Here is a 14,233-nt window from a genome sequence, read left to right on the forward strand (position 1 = left end):
TGGTCTGGCTGGTCTGGCTGGTCACTCAGCAGGCTCCTTCTGCCTCAGACCAAGAAAGGGCTGCAGTGGTTTATCCTAGAGGCCTTGATGGAGTGCCAGGCCAGGAAGATGACCATGGGGACCATTGAATCTACACACCTTGGAGCTCAGGAGTTCTAGTGGAAATGCCTCAGAGAGACTGGCAGGTGGTTTGAGGCTGAGGGACCAATTGTGCCAGATTACATGGGATGGACAAGGCTTTTGTTTGTAAGCTGGTCATCTCTGGTGAGGTTGCCCTGACAGGCTCTTTTAATTCATGAACCATGGAAGGGCATGGATGGTCCCCCATACCCCAGGAAGGTGCAGGGCCCTCACCCTCCTTCCCAAAACAAAACAGTGAAACAAGATGCCTCATGCGGTTCTGGTTTTTATTGGAGTGTCTGTGCATATACAGTGTGTGGAGGTCAGGCCAGGTGTGCGGCTTAACAGTGCAATCTTCCCCATCACCCCCCACACACCCTGAAGGGCAGGACCAAGCACTCAGCACACCTGGGCCAGGTTGTGCTTCTTGTACAGCAGCTCCCGCCTCTTCTCACGCTCCCGCACAAAGGTGCGCAGACGTGCAGTAGGGAAGGTCACAGCAGAGGGCTGGGTGCAAGCTGGGCCCTCTTCAGTCAGCCATGGGCACTGAAGGCAGCTGGATGCGCCTGGCCGGCCCCTGGAGCATGGAGAGTGGTGGAGAAAAGGGGAGGTCAGCCTGCTCAGGTGGGTGCAGGGCAGAGGGGGATGGGCAGGGTCATCTTACCAGGGGTGTGTGCAAAGTGTACTCTGAAGGAAGGCCACGGCTCCCCCAGAAAGCCCTGCATAGCAGCGACTCAGCAAGATAAGCCCCTTGCGCAGGCCTTTCTGCATGTCTCGCATGCCCTCGCTGCTTACTGGGTACTCTGCACTCAGCCTGTGCAGGAAAGGGATAGGGGACTCAGGTCACATGGAGATCCTTGTGGATCCCATACCCGCTCCCGCTTCCCCCCTACCCCCCGCAGCACTTAGGACTCACATGATGAATGCTGTCACACCGATGGCCCAGATGTCAGTCTGTGGGACGGCACCCTGGCCTTCTAGGAGTTCTGGGGCTGGGGGTAGGGGGAAAGGTGGTGCACAGGTGAGGGGCTGGGTGTCTGCAGTGGAGGGGCTGGAGGAGGCAGGACTGTGGAAAGGACTACTCCTGGCCTACCCCTTACCCTACTCACCCATGGTCTCCACATAGTCTTTGAACCTCTCTGAGGGCAGGATCCTCTCCTGGGAGAGGCTCTGGGCATTGCCCAAGTCGACCACCTTGAGTAGGTTGTACTCAGTGACGATCATGTTCTCAGACCTGAGGTCCAGATGCAGGATACCCTGTGCATGCAGATACTGGGTGGCACTTAACATCTGCCATAGGTAGTCCTTCACCTCAGATTCTGAATAGGATGCCCTGGGGACACATGGGGAGGGGCTCGGCTCTGTCTGGTTTCAGCTGAGTCTCCTGCTCAGTCGGGGAAGTTAGTCTGGGATGTCCCCCATCCCCGGCCCTGAATCCAAGCCAGGTAGCCCCTCACCGTTCAGCCAGGCAGGGGAGCAGCTCTGGCCCAGAGCATAGCTCCAAGATGAGGACCAGGTGCCGGGGGCTGAGGTAGGCAGCCTGCAGCTGGGCCAGGTGCGGGTTGCGCAGGCTCTTGAGGGCCTCATACTCGAGAAGCACTGCCATCCTGTCTTCTGTTTGGTAGGGAATGATCTTGGCTGCCAGCTCACGCCCGCTGGCCTTCTCCCAGCACTGCCTCACCACACTGAAGCGGCCCCTGGTGAGGAGGCACAGGCCAGGTTCCTGAGGACCCCTCCTGTCCCCCACACGCCCTCCTGCAGCCCCTTCCCACTCTCAGCTGCAGGGAGGCAGCCCAGCGCTGAAGGGTGGGGTGCAGATGCTGGTGAGCTGGTTGGGGAGGCCTCTGCACCTTCGGATCTGTGTCTGGAAGGCGAAGGTCTGTGTACTGGGGAGCTGATGGGCTGGCGGTGCAGGGCAGCTCTCCTCCTCAGAGTCTGTGGGAAGGGAAGCCAGTGACTCCCCATAGTCTCAGCTCCCCAACCTTGTCTCCTATCACCCCTTCCTTGGCACCCTTTAAACCCACACTTGGCCTCTCATTCTTTGAATCATTTGGGGATGGGGGAGCGGTGGCATAGTAGTCAGAACAAACTGTCCCAGGGTGTGCATGTGTCTTGGTGAAGTTGAAGGGCAGTTCTAAAGGGACCACCACCTGATGCCCACAGGTCCTGCAGAGGCTCACCCAGGTGGTTGGGCCCTCCCAGGTGGACCTGCTCCGAGGGGCTGCTGTAGGGACCCATGCCGGCCTTGCTGACGCATGCAGTCCGAAAGGTGTACACACCACCTCTCGAAAGCTTGCTGGCCAGGTAGCAGCAATCAAAGATGTCTGATGCCAGCGTGCTCCAGCTGCCACCTGGCCACACAAAGCGGGTGAAGGGTAGCCCCAAGCCTTCCCATTCCAGAGTCCGAGGTGGAGATCCCCACCCCCTCCCTGAGTAAGGCTGACCAGGAGTTCAGAGGGGTCCAATGCTTCCCTTATGGGTGTTCAGGGGTGCAGAAAGGGCCAAGCACTTCCCCCATGGGTGCCCAGAAGTACAGAATGGCCAGGTGCTTCCTGTACCTCCACACACACTAACCATGGGGCCCCCCAGGAGGCAAGGGCACAGGTATGATCCTACCTTCCAGGCTGCACTGCACGATGTAGGTCACGGGGCCATAGGACTCCATGGGTTTCCAAACCAGCAGCACCCCATCAGTATATACCTCCCCGATGTCTGGGCGTGGGGAGGATGAGGGGCGCTCTGCAGGGCCCACAGTCAGGGATCTGAGGTGGGCTCCCATGAGCAGCCCATGTAGCTCTGAGCCCCTGATCCCACCTCTGCACTCTACTGCCAGGCCCTGAGTCCACCCTCCCCTGGTCCCATGGATTCCAAGGTCCCATTACAGTGCTGCCTGCTAGAGGGGCACAGTGCCTCTCCAGCAGAGGCTCAGGAGGTGTCTGCCTGCCCAACCACAGGCTTCCTTCATCTGGTGTTCACTCAGGAGCCTGGTGTAGTAGTCCTCACTCACAGGCCCCTGCCCAACCCAAGTTCCGGTCAGAGATAGCTCAACTTGGCTGAGTGGTGGAGCAGGCACCTAGGGTTGGCCACCTGAAGTCTGGACCCCCTCTAGGGATCAGGCTGGGGGTCTAAGAGCTAGGCCTGCCAGCCCCATTGGAAACCTCAGGGCAAAGGTGATAGCCTAGAGTGGGACCTCCCCCAGTTCCCACAGAGACGGCCTGGTGAGGCCCACCCACCTGCCTTCCGGAGAACAGCTGTGGTGGTTGCCATGCCCAGCGCATTGTGCACACTGCATGTGTACACACCTAGGTCCTCAGTGGTCACCACCAGGATGGTCAGGAGGTGGAAATTTTTTAGTGTGGAGGAAATAAGAAGGCGTCCACTGGTCTCCAGGAGGGCCCCATCTACATCAGGACAGAGGAGCCTGGGAGCAGCTCACAACACCCAGGCCCCACCCTGGCTGATGTTGCTTAGTGGTTAAAGCATGCACCCTTACACTAAAGAGTCCTGAGTTTGATTTCCAGTCAAGGGCGTGTACCTGGGTTGTAGGTTTGATCCCCAGCCCCTGTTGGGGCATGTGCAAGAGGCAACCAATCCGTGTCTCTCTCATATCGATGTTTCTCTCTCTCTCTCCCCTTCCCTTCCTCCCTTCCACTCTTTCTAAAAATCAATGGGAAAAATATCCTTGAGTGAGGATTAACAAAAAATAAAAAAATAAAAAAAACCCAGGCCCCACACCCTGTCAGGACCTCAGTTTCCCTCTGTAAGTTGATAGCCATGACCTCAAGAAGCAACCCCTGCTGTCCTGCCTCCAACCCCTCCCCCACACCAGGATAGCTCCTTACCTTTCTTCCAGGTGGCCTGTACAGCTGGCTGGGCCGACACCTGGCAGGCAAGAGTCACAGACTGGCCCAGGGCCACTGTCTCATCTGCAAGCTCCCTCAGGAAAGATGGAGCTAGAGAAGGGAGGTGGACCAAGTGTCAGAAGAAATCCCAGGCCAAAGAGCATGAAACCTGAGGTGGGATACTGGAGAGAAGCCCACCTTCACCCAGCTCATCTTCAAAACTAGCACCTCCTCCAGGAAGACCTCCAGGACTGCTCAGTCCTGACAGCCAGGGGAGCCAGAGCACCCTCATCTGGGCCCAAGTCACTATGGGTTTTAGCTTGCCTCCCTGCTGGTCTGAGCACTGTGGTCCCCTGGGCAGCAGGGGGACCCAGCCCCAAGCAGCACAATCACCTTGGTCTCTGCTCTTCAGACCTGACAGCCAGAAGGAAGGTAGGCCTGCCTTCTTCCTGGGGGACCCCTCCTTCTCAGGACCTGCAGGGAAGATGGAACCAAGGGAGGTCACACCAAGACGCTGACTCCTTTTGGAACTAATATTAGGAGCATAGGAGGAGGACTCTGGGGCCACCTACCACCCACTGCTAGATTACCATATGGCTGAAAAGCCTGCATCCCAGGGGATGGGAGTTTGAAACAAACTAAATCTGCTATGGAGACCACTCCCTCCCTAGCCTGTCAGCATCAGTCCATCCTGGGTGGGGGCACCTTGGGCAGGTAAGGCCAGCAGTTCAGGAGTGAAGGGGCCCTGAAGGCCTGGCTGAGGTCTGGGATCAGGTGGGGTCAGTGAGGGTCAAGAGTCAGGAAGACTGGCCCTGTTGGGATCTTCTCCTAGGTCCCAACACTAGGTCTTAGATTCACACCTAAGGGGATGAAGCCAAGAAGGTGACCTTGGGAACAGAATCCCCTGTTTTCCTGGGGTTTAGGCAGCACGGAAAGGGGTGGGAGCTTCCTGCCTCAGGTGGGCTCCTGAGCTGTGATTCCTGGGCATGGATGCAAGATGTCTCAAGATTCAGGGGGCACACCTGGCCTTGCCCAGAAGCCTCCATGGTAGGGGTGAGGGATTTACCTTGAGGCCTGCCCCTCAGGAGGCTGGAGATATGGGCCACTGAGGCCCTCACCCTCTGGCACAGCCCCATCTCCACAGGCTCCTCCAGCAGGGCATGACTCCCAGGAAAGTGCAGAAGGCCCCCGGAGGGGGATGACCACTTGTGCTTCCTGCTGTCACCTTCCTCCATGAGCAGGGCCTCCCTGTCCTCCAGCTCCTCCCTGATCTCCAGGCCAGCAGGCAGGCCCAGCATGCCCTGCCAGGACCATGAGGCCTCTGAGAGTTCAGCCAGCTCCTCCCTGGCCTCCGACTCTGGGGAAGGCAGCAGCTCTGGTTTGGGGATCTTCCTGTAGATCATGAACTCAAATGGAAGGTATTTGATGTCATACAGGTCCGACAGGTTGAGGTAGGCAGGCTCTACCTCTGATATATCCAAAGACATGTTGTCTGCTGCCTCCATGTCCCCTGACAGGTCCTGGATCTGTACCAGTGACACTTGGGATCCCCTGCCCCTACTGCCCTCTGGCAGAGGCACCATGCTGGCCTGTGGGAGTGCACTCTGGGCCCCTGTTTCATCTTCTTCCTCCAAGGATTGAGAAGTAGCCCAGGCCATTCTGGCCCACAGGGGCCCCTGTCCCAGCATGCCTCCCGCATCCCCACCAAAGGCAAAGGTGCCATAGCCAGCCACCCCTGCATAACCTCCGTGGTGCCCAAGGGAGAACTTTCGTGAGGTGGCCTGCTCCTGAGGCTGAGGTGGGCTAGGCTCAGACTCAGAAAGACCCTCTGTCTCCTGCCCTAGATCCTCAGTGTCTAGGGAAAAGCCAGGCTCTATGCCAGATAAGGAGGCTGGCCCTGGAGAGCTGGGGAGACTGGGCCTCCCAGGGAAAATGGTGGCCTCCAGCTGCCTCCTAGAGTTTGACTGGAGGCTTGATTGAGCTGGGGAGGAGAGACCCTGGGGCTCTTGGGAGAGGAAGGGGCTTGGGGTTGCCAAGAGAGCCTCCAGACAGCTCCCTGGAGGAAGAGAGCCAGGAGCTTGATGTACATCAGCCCCAGGGGGATCACAGCCCTTCCCAGGGGCAGAACCCCACTTGGGGTAACAAAAAGGAGCTGTCTGCTTCCCACAGCTGTCCTGGGATGACCCCTCTTGCTCTTCAAGGCAAGTATCTCCACCAGTAGATGAAAATAGTCTTGGCCATTTCAGAGTGTCCATTTCTATGGTACCTTCCACCTCTCTGGGCACACTCTCCTCTCTGGTTTCAGCCTGGAGGCCCCAGAGGGTGGGTGAGGGACACTGCACCTCATGACAGGCCTCTGCAGAGGGGCTGGCCCAACGTGGACAGTTGAAGTCCAGAGAATGGCTGTGGCAGGGTCCCCCAGGAGCACTGGTGCTGATGCTGGGCAGCTGCAAGGAAGTTTCAAAGGAGGGTGCCTTGGCCATCAGAGCAGTCTGCTCCTCTCGGGTGGCTTCCTCCTCCAGCACACGGTACTCCAGCAGTGGCTCTCGCAGGCTAGGCAGGGTGCCCGAGAAGTAGCCGCCCTTGAGCAGGTGCCTACTCCGCAGGGGGACCCGCCGGCTGCCCATGGCTGGAGCCCTATGCTCCAGGCTCTGGCCTGCCTGCTGGTAGAACAGGCTGCAGATGACACTCTGCCTGGGCACACAGCCTGGGGCAGCTGGGGGCACTGTGCCCTGGGGTAATGCAGGCAGAAGTGCTGCCTCCAGGGGAGGACAGGGCTCGGTCTCTTCTGGCAGGCTAGCAGACGGCCGCAGAAAACCCCTCGGGTTCATAAGCGGGGAGTGGGTCACGGGAGAGGGTGGAAGTGACTTGGCTCGGGCAAAGGGTGCCAGCTCATTGTCAGAGGATGAGGAGCTACTAGAAGAGGCGCTGACATCACTGTGCAGGTGCCGGGCCACTCCAAGAGATGGACTATCTGGCGGGCCCTGGAGCAGCTCTGGGATAGAACGCATCACGAGGATGGATTTGTAGTTCATCAGGGAGCGCTGTGGGGAGGGGGGGTCCGGCAAGGATCATCAGCCTGTGCCCACTGCCTCCTGCTCCCGGTGTGCCCAGATGGGGGACCCAGGAGATGGGGACAGTTAAAAGCCCTTGTCCTCATTCCCCACACTCCAGGACTCTGTAGTTGTGTCCCTGTCCTGGCTAGAAGCATGTGCAGCCCCACCCCAAGTCCTGGCAGCTCAGGAAATAGCAGAATCCTGAAAGAAGGATGCCCTGCATACAGCCAGCCCTGGGGCCAAGCTTCCCTAGCTTCCCTCGCCTGCTTCTAGGCCCCCCATGCCCCACCCAAACTCTCCCCTGCACTGTCCCTTCTTCCACTCCTCCTCCCTGTGCCCTTGGCAATACTGCGCTCTCTCTGCAAATTGACTTACCTGCCAGCGGCTGCGGGCCAGGATAAACTTGAGTTGCTTGGTGTTGATGAAGTGGGCCTCCTCTGCCGGCAGGGACTTCTGGGGGGCCCAGGTGAGAAAGCCAGGTTGGAGGAGACCCTGGTGGCCCTAGAGCCAGATAGACCCCACCCCTCTTGGTCTCACTTTTCCTCTCTGTTTTCTAGATTCAGCCTACTCACCAGGAACCAGGGGTGGGCAAGGCACTGGGCTGCACTGGGGCGGTTCCTGTGGGGAAACCAATCCCAGGGTCAGGCCAGGGGTCAGCTGGCCCCCTGAACAGGTAATGGGGGAGGAGAGGAGGACATGTACACTCACTCTGGGGTCCTCTGCAGGGTGGCCTTGATAAAGTCCTGAGCATCCTGGCTGAGGTGTGCAGCCACTGGGCTACTCCAGGACACCCGCCCCTCCCGCACGTTCAGGAGGGTTGCACGGTCACTCTCACCAGCAAATGGGGATGAGCAGGTCAGGCTGAAAGCATAGAGAGTGTCTGGCACTCAGACATGACCCGGGATTATTGGGTCCCACAGGATTGGTGGGCATAGCCCTTACTGAGATGGCCTCTCAGTGCCCTCAGAATCCCAGCAAGTGTCTCCAACTTGCCCAGATATCCAGGCTCAGCCTGGAGTAGGGATCTGGACTCAGTTAGAATAGAGATCAAGGGTTAGCCTGGAGTAAGCACCAGGCCTGAGCCTGAGGTGGGGAGTAGGGCTCCACCTGTAGAGGAGATCCAGGCTCAGTCTATACCAGTAGTGTCCTCAGGGCAGCTGTAACTGCTATGAAGGGCCTCTGGACAAACCAGCCAGACCCTTCAGAGAAACAGCTCAACATTGTGCCTCACGACCCAAAGAGCTTCTCTGGGACAGCGTATGTGTGAAAAGCCCTAAGCAAAAACCTCTTATCAGAGTTAGCCACTGCTTATTCCCAAACAAGCTGCTCTTGGGTCTCAGATCTCTGACCTAGGGAGGGCCAGTGGTGCCTGTGACCTCCCGTGGGCCTGCCAGGATGGGTCTGGGATTGGCTTCTGAGGAGACGACTGATGGGGGCTGGGGTCTGCTCACCTGAGGTAGGAGATGACCCCCATAGCCCTGTGGGAACAAAACCACAGCTGTGAGTCATCCCAGGCCTGGCCGACAGGTAAGAGGCATGAGGGGAATGGAAGCTGAGAGAAGAGGGCAGGCTGAGAGGGGGAGGATGGGCTGGCATGGTGGCTTTGTCCCTGGGAGCCCACCCACTCACCAGATGTCAGAGGCCTCGCTCACAGGGGTCTGATTGATGATCTCAGGGGACACAAACTCAGGGGACCCATACTTGCTATACTTTGGCTCTGCCGGGGTGATTTTTTGGGCAAAGCCAAAGTCGCAGATTTTAATGTCTTCCCGAGCAGGATGCACCATCAGGATGTTGGGGGGCTGTTGGGCAGAGTCAAGAGTAGGTGAGGCCTCAATCTAAAGAGGTGACTCCAGGGGCTACCAGGTCTGGGGGGTAACTAGGGAATCTGTGAGGGGCTGTCCCATGGAGATAAAGAGGCCAGGGTTGGGGAGGCAGTGGGTTGCACTGGGGGCAGGTTTTGGTATTATTTGGGGACAGCCTCTGCTCTATCAGAGTCACACCCCACTTGGAGTGGCTGCTGGTAAGTAGTGTTTCCCATTCCCCAAAGTGAGCAAATCCTGAGAGGAAAACTGGCAGTGGTGGGCCTGTGCCTTTTCAGCCTGTAGACCCCAGGCTCCCATCTGTCCCTCCCTGGGCTTTGGGGGCACAGTGTGGGGCAATTACCTTTATGTCCAGGTGGAGGATGCTGTGGCTGTGCAGGTAGTACAATCCCTCCACCAGCTGCTGGATGTAGACCTTGACCTCCAGGGGCAAAGACCATTGCTCAGGTGAGACAGCCAGCCTCAACCTCCCCCTCCATTTTTCTCTCTGCCCTGTTTCCATCTATACCTCCACTCTCTCCAGACCTGGGACCATCCCACAGGCAGTACATACAAAGCCTCCCAGACCCCACGTGCCTGGGTACGGGGATTCCTCTGAGCCCTGAAAGTGGGCAGGGTTTGTGTTTGTGAAGCTGCATGAACAAAATAGGAAGCTTGATATTTCAAGAGCAGGTGAGAGTTGGCCCACTGGCTGAGTGCAGTCTGGGTGAGGGAAGAGGTGGGCCCTGCCCAGAGGTCTTTGAGAGTTGACCAAGGAGCTGTAACACTTTCTAAGGCCCTGGAGATCCCTAAATGGTCTCTGAGATGGAGCACACTGTGCGAGAGGTGGAGCACACTGTGCGAGAGGTGGGCTGTGTCTGCTAGAGCATGCAGGTAGGGCAGGGGGAGTAGGAGGTCTGGTGGGGTATGCATGCAAGCATATTGGTTCAGCAGATAGCTCAGGCTGCAAAGTCACCTCAGCTTCTGTCACCACACTCTTCTTGAACAGGCGGTCCAGTAGTTCCTCTGATGAGCACCTGGGGCTCAGGTCAAGGAAAGCTCTGGGGTCTGGAACCCACCCAGCTCCACACCCAATGGCAAGTCTTATCTTGGGAGGGGGGGGGGGTGGAGGTCCATGCTTGGGAGGTGGGTCCTCCAGGTTGAGGACACTGTGTGGAACACAGACCCTGAAGAGAGGAGCTGAGTCCAGTAGCCAGCAGCAGAGTTGGAGTAGAGGCATCCTATCCCCTCTGCACAGAACCCATACCCCCTGCAGAGACAGGGGACACTGATTGGTAGAGGTGGGAATATAGTGAGCACATGTGACACCCAGAGACTCTCAGCTAGGCAGCAAGTTGTGGGATGAGACACAGAGGGGACAGAGAAGGCGTATGTCCCTCCCTGGAGCCTGGATGGGCAACATAGGAGCCCTAGCACTTGGGACCTGGGGCTGCCATTTAAACAGTCTGACCTCTGCCTAGAGAAAGGCCACATGAAGCATGGGAAGAGCCCTGCCCAGATATGTCTTGGACCCTCTAGAGACAACCCTGCCCAAATTCCTGGCTCAAGAGGCAGAAAGCTATGAGGACAGGGCCATGTCTAGGCTGGTTAGTCACACAGCATCATAACAGGAACATGGGAGGCCCAGTTGGCTACCCACACTAGGAAGCTGCAGGACTGAGAACACCAGAACCACAGGCCCCACACCACCCTTAGGACCGCTGCTCTCCTGAAGCACACATCCTCCTCATACTCTTGAGGCTGAGGTATGGATACAGCTCCAGGACAAGGATGAGAGTTTTGCGAGTCTCAAACTGGTCCAGCAGCATGGTGACCAATGGGTGGCTCAGCTCTGACAGTACATCCCGCTCCTGGTAAGCCTGGGTGCGTGTCCTGCTCCGCAGGGGGATGAACTTGGCAGCGCAGAACATCTGGTTGCCCTTATGTTGCACCCTCTTCACGAAGCTGAACACACCCCTGGGAAGAAGGGAGCCTACACTGGACTCCCGAGACTGGGCTCCAGGGATGGGCATGGGGGTTCCTGGCAGGTGGAGGTTTCGGGAGGGCAGGGGCTGAAGGGAATTGGTACTGGGGAGACAAGGACTCCGTAGAGGTAGGGTTCCCAGAGTTAGGGGCTCCTGAGGATAGAAGAGTACTGCATCCCCCTACCCCCAGGATGGGATGGGGGACAGGGCCTTCTAGGAGATGAGAACTCCCAAAGAAAGGCAGGATTCCTGAGAGGTGAGAGTTCTAGGAGAGCAGGGGCTGGAGGGTAGGCAGGGTTTCCAGGGGTCCAGAGAGTACTGAGGGGTGGCCTCTGAGAAGTGGGGCAGGGGGGTGGGGGGAGATACCTGCCAATCTCTTCCTTGACTTCATAGAAAGAGTGCAGTTTTCTCTGATAGCTTTGCTTCTCTGAATCCAGTTCTCTGTCCCCTATAGTCAGGGAGCAGTCAGGTGTCAGTACAGACAAAGATCTCTACCCCCATCCCACTGTCCCCCAACTCTGTAGTATCTGTGGGGGCAGTTCCCTGTAACTGAGCCTGTGGGAGGCCACAGGGGGCTGGGACTGGGACCTGGAAAGGGTTCCCTGACTTACCTCCATGCACCAGCAGCTCTGCCTTGCACAGCACCTGGCCACCAGCATTTTGGGCCAGGCAGGTATAGACACCAGCATCATGCTGGCCCACATTCCTGAGCACTAGGGAATAGGTTGTCCCTTCCTGCTGCTGGCTGAGTCGTGTACTGTCCAGCAGCTGGATGCTGTCCTGGAGGCACAGGTGGTGGGGTAACTATCAGCCCACTCCTGGGTCCCAGCACTTGGGCCCACCCCGCCTTTAGTGAGTGACATGCCGTGTATCCAGTGGGAATTTCACCAGACACAGGCCCCCACCCCACACCCCTCCCTACCTTATACCAGGTCACTGTGGGCTGTGGGTTGCCCTTGATGACCGCCTGGAATTTTGCTGTGTTGCCCCCCTGTGCCTGCACATCCTCGATGGTGACCTGCATGGATGGGGGTCCTGGGGGTGGGGGAGGGAAACCATATGGAGAAGTCCAGGTTTCACTGTTCAGCTACCCACATCCTATATTCCAATCTGGGAGTCTGAGTTAGTGTCAGCGTTACTGAGACTTCAGTGGGCTGGCAGAGACCCCAGCCACTCCGGGTACCCCAAGTATCTCAAGGCCCTGAGATACCCTCAGGGTAACAGAGCCCACCTGCCTCCCAAGTGAAAGCGACCTCCCCCTGATTCTGCCTAGGCTCCTGACAGTTAGGAACTGCTTCCTTCCGTCTAAGCACTTTCTTTCCTGCTTGAACCCAAGCTCTCTGAGGGCAGGGTATGCAGAGCATTAACTTAGGCTGCAGAAAGAACATCTAGTTCATTGCTGCCCGCCCTCCCCTTCCAGTGATGCTCCTCTGAGGGGATGCAGGATCTGGGGGCAGCAGGGGTGGGCCACAGCAGGGCTAGCACACATCAGATAGTCCCTCTGTGCAAGTGTCCCCCAAGCTGATGCGCACAGTGGGCACACACAAAGCCTACTTGCGTCACCCATGTCGCTGGCCTGGTACACGTATGTCTGGCGTGTGGTCTCTGTGAACATGTGGCTGCAGACATCCCAGGGCTCAGTGGCTTCTGTTCCTGGCCAGGCCGCGCTATCCATCCTGGGACCATGAAGTGGGTGAGTTGTCTGCCCACCCATCCACTTTTGGGGGTGGGCACTGACCGTCATGGTAAGTTGGGTCCCTACCCTACCCTCATTCAGGGCTACAGCAGACTGGGAAGAAATGTAGAGACTGGGTCCCAGCCTTAGGTGTAGAGGGGCTCACCCAATATCTCTGGCCCTAAGAGTGGCCTCTCTTCCTTGCACTGCCCTTTGGCTGGGGTAGGGCTGATGAGGAGTGTCCAGGGGTGCTGTGAGCCCACTCCTTATTCCTCCTGCCCTGCTTCTGGATATACCCTTGTGGAATGCCCCACCCACTGTGCCAGAGACATTACCTGATGGGCACGATGCACCTGTGAGCCGCGGTGGGAGCCCCCAAGTCCTGATCCTGGCTTCCATGAGGGAAAGACTGAGGCACGTTCCCAGACTCTGATAGTGGGAGGTCAGGGCCTAATGAGACACAGCCTGGGATGGGGCTGGGGCCTGTCCCCAATAACATGCCTTTCTGTCACCCTCCAGGGCTCAGAGGGTGGGAGCACAGGCAGAACAGGGATGCAGGGTTTGTGCCCCAAAACCTGGCCTCCTACAGGGCATTTGCACCTCTTCCAGGGCACCCTCCTGTCCTAACCCTTAGCCTGGGGCCACCAGCCGTGAGGCTGCCCACCTCCCCCCAGACCCCATCCCACAAAGGGATGAAGCAGCCTCTATTGAAAGGGGCTTCTCAGCAGCATTCCTGGGGTCTCATCTGTCAGAGACAAGGTGTCCCCCTCCTCCCTCTCCTCTTCCCATTTCTCCCTTCCTCCCCTGCCCTGGCACAGGGTGCCCAGGCTATCTGCCAGGGGTCTGACCCAGGAGGCCTCTGACAACCAGGATAGATGTTCTCAGGGTAGACAGAACCTCCCAAACTACCCCCCCACACACCTAGTTTTATAGATGGGGTGACAGCCTGAGTGAGGAGTAGGCCTTACCCAGGATTCCCAGTGCAGGGACCCTAGTGATATCCGGGTCCCCAGGGTTTTGCCAGTTCACTCCCATGTGATGAGCACCCATAAGACCAAGGTTTGGGTCAAAACAGAAGAGCGGGCTTTGGGAGCAAGTGGTACTTTGCAGTCAGCCTGCTGCTGGGCCTCACCAGATTCATCTGCAGCCTCAGTGCCTAGGAGCTGGGAGCTGGCCTCCTGGAGAGCAAGTGGCCCCCTGGGGCCTGGACCTGCATTGTTCACTGCAGAGGTTCCTGGAGCCTCAGGGCCCACCAGTGTCCTCTGGACAGACATGATTTCCTGGTCCACTTGCTCCAGGGCAGCTGGGGGTGGGACAGCAGCACCTATGGGAAAAGTGCATGGGCCTGTAGGGGTGAGGCATGGCCTGGGCCTGAAGAGGGCGCTCCAGGAAACCCGTCTCAGACCTCAGAGATGCCCAGGTAAGTTGACCAGGCTGCCCTTTCTACTCGCCTGCTCCACCCACCCACCACTTCTTTCTCAGGTGCTACAGGAGGTAGAAGTTCCTGAAAAAGAAAGGTGACTGGAAGTGGATAGAGCTGGTGCTCAGGACAGTGAGCGCAGAGCCACACCATTCCTGGGCTTGTACCTTCAAAAGAACGTCAACTCCTCAGGGGCTGCTGGGCCTAGACACCTACCTTGTGCCCCTTCTGCCCCTCAATCTCATCTCTTCCCATCCCTTAATTCTGTGCTGGCCTCCCTCCTGGCTCACTCTGGACCCCAGGCTCAGTGAACCCAGCCCCATAATATAAGGG

The 14,233-nt window shown here is 58.0% G+C and overlaps 1 protein-coding gene across 4 annotated transcripts in view; it reads right to left on the bottom strand.

Moving 5' to 3' along the window:
- Positions 1 to 415: 415 nt before the first annotated feature.
- The window catches only part of OBSCN (obscurin, cytoskeletal calmodulin and titin-interacting RhoGEF), a 94,304-nt gene continuing 80,486 nt past the window's right edge, over positions 416 to 14,233 (bottom strand). For all 4 annotated transcript variants that reach the window (XM_036239629.1, XM_036239630.1, XM_036239628.1 and 1 more), the window contains 26 exons: positions 13,613 to 13,804; positions 12,816 to 12,909; positions 12,360 to 12,481; positions 11,728 to 11,840; positions 11,417 to 11,585; positions 11,172 to 11,253; positions 10,597 to 10,797; positions 9,797 to 9,857; positions 9,185 to 9,262; positions 8,648 to 8,820; positions 8,470 to 8,496; positions 7,727 to 7,879; positions 7,591 to 7,636; positions 7,394 to 7,471; positions 5,029 to 7,006; positions 4,356 to 4,436; positions 3,963 to 4,073; positions 3,354 to 3,521; positions 2,737 to 2,859; positions 2,301 to 2,471; positions 1,971 to 2,055; positions 1,578 to 1,817; positions 1,230 to 1,453; positions 1,037 to 1,112; positions 785 to 934; positions 416 to 697 (listed from right to left, as the gene is read on the bottom strand). In XM_036239629.1, coding sequence (XP_036095522.1) covers positions 520 to 697; positions 785 to 934; positions 1,037 to 1,112; positions 1,230 to 1,453; positions 1,578 to 1,817; positions 1,971 to 2,055; positions 2,301 to 2,471; positions 2,737 to 2,859; positions 3,354 to 3,521; positions 3,963 to 4,073; positions 4,356 to 4,436; positions 5,029 to 7,006; positions 7,394 to 7,471; positions 7,591 to 7,636; positions 7,727 to 7,879; positions 8,470 to 8,496; positions 8,648 to 8,820; positions 9,185 to 9,262; positions 9,797 to 9,857; positions 10,597 to 10,797; positions 11,172 to 11,253; positions 11,417 to 11,585; positions 11,728 to 11,840; positions 12,360 to 12,481; positions 12,816 to 12,909; positions 13,613 to 13,804 — 5,174 coding nt within the window. In that variant the 3' untranslated portion in view covers positions 416 to 519. The remainder of the gene's footprint in view (positions 698 to 784; positions 935 to 1,036; positions 1,113 to 1,229; positions 1,454 to 1,577; positions 1,818 to 1,970; positions 2,056 to 2,300; positions 2,472 to 2,736; positions 2,860 to 3,353; positions 3,522 to 3,962; positions 4,074 to 4,355; positions 4,437 to 5,028; positions 7,007 to 7,393; positions 7,472 to 7,590; positions 7,637 to 7,726; positions 7,880 to 8,469; positions 8,497 to 8,647; positions 8,821 to 9,184; positions 9,263 to 9,796; positions 9,858 to 10,596; positions 10,798 to 11,171; positions 11,254 to 11,416; positions 11,586 to 11,727; positions 11,841 to 12,359; positions 12,482 to 12,815; positions 12,910 to 13,612; positions 13,805 to 14,233) is intronic.

This window comes from Molossus molossus, unplaced genomic scaffold (genome assembly GCF_014108415.1).
Source record: "Molossus molossus isolate mMolMol1 unplaced genomic scaffold, mMolMol1.p scaffold_m16_p_4, whole genome shotgun sequence".
NCBI lineage: Eukaryota > Metazoa > Chordata > Mammalia > Chiroptera > Molossidae > Molossus > Molossus molossus.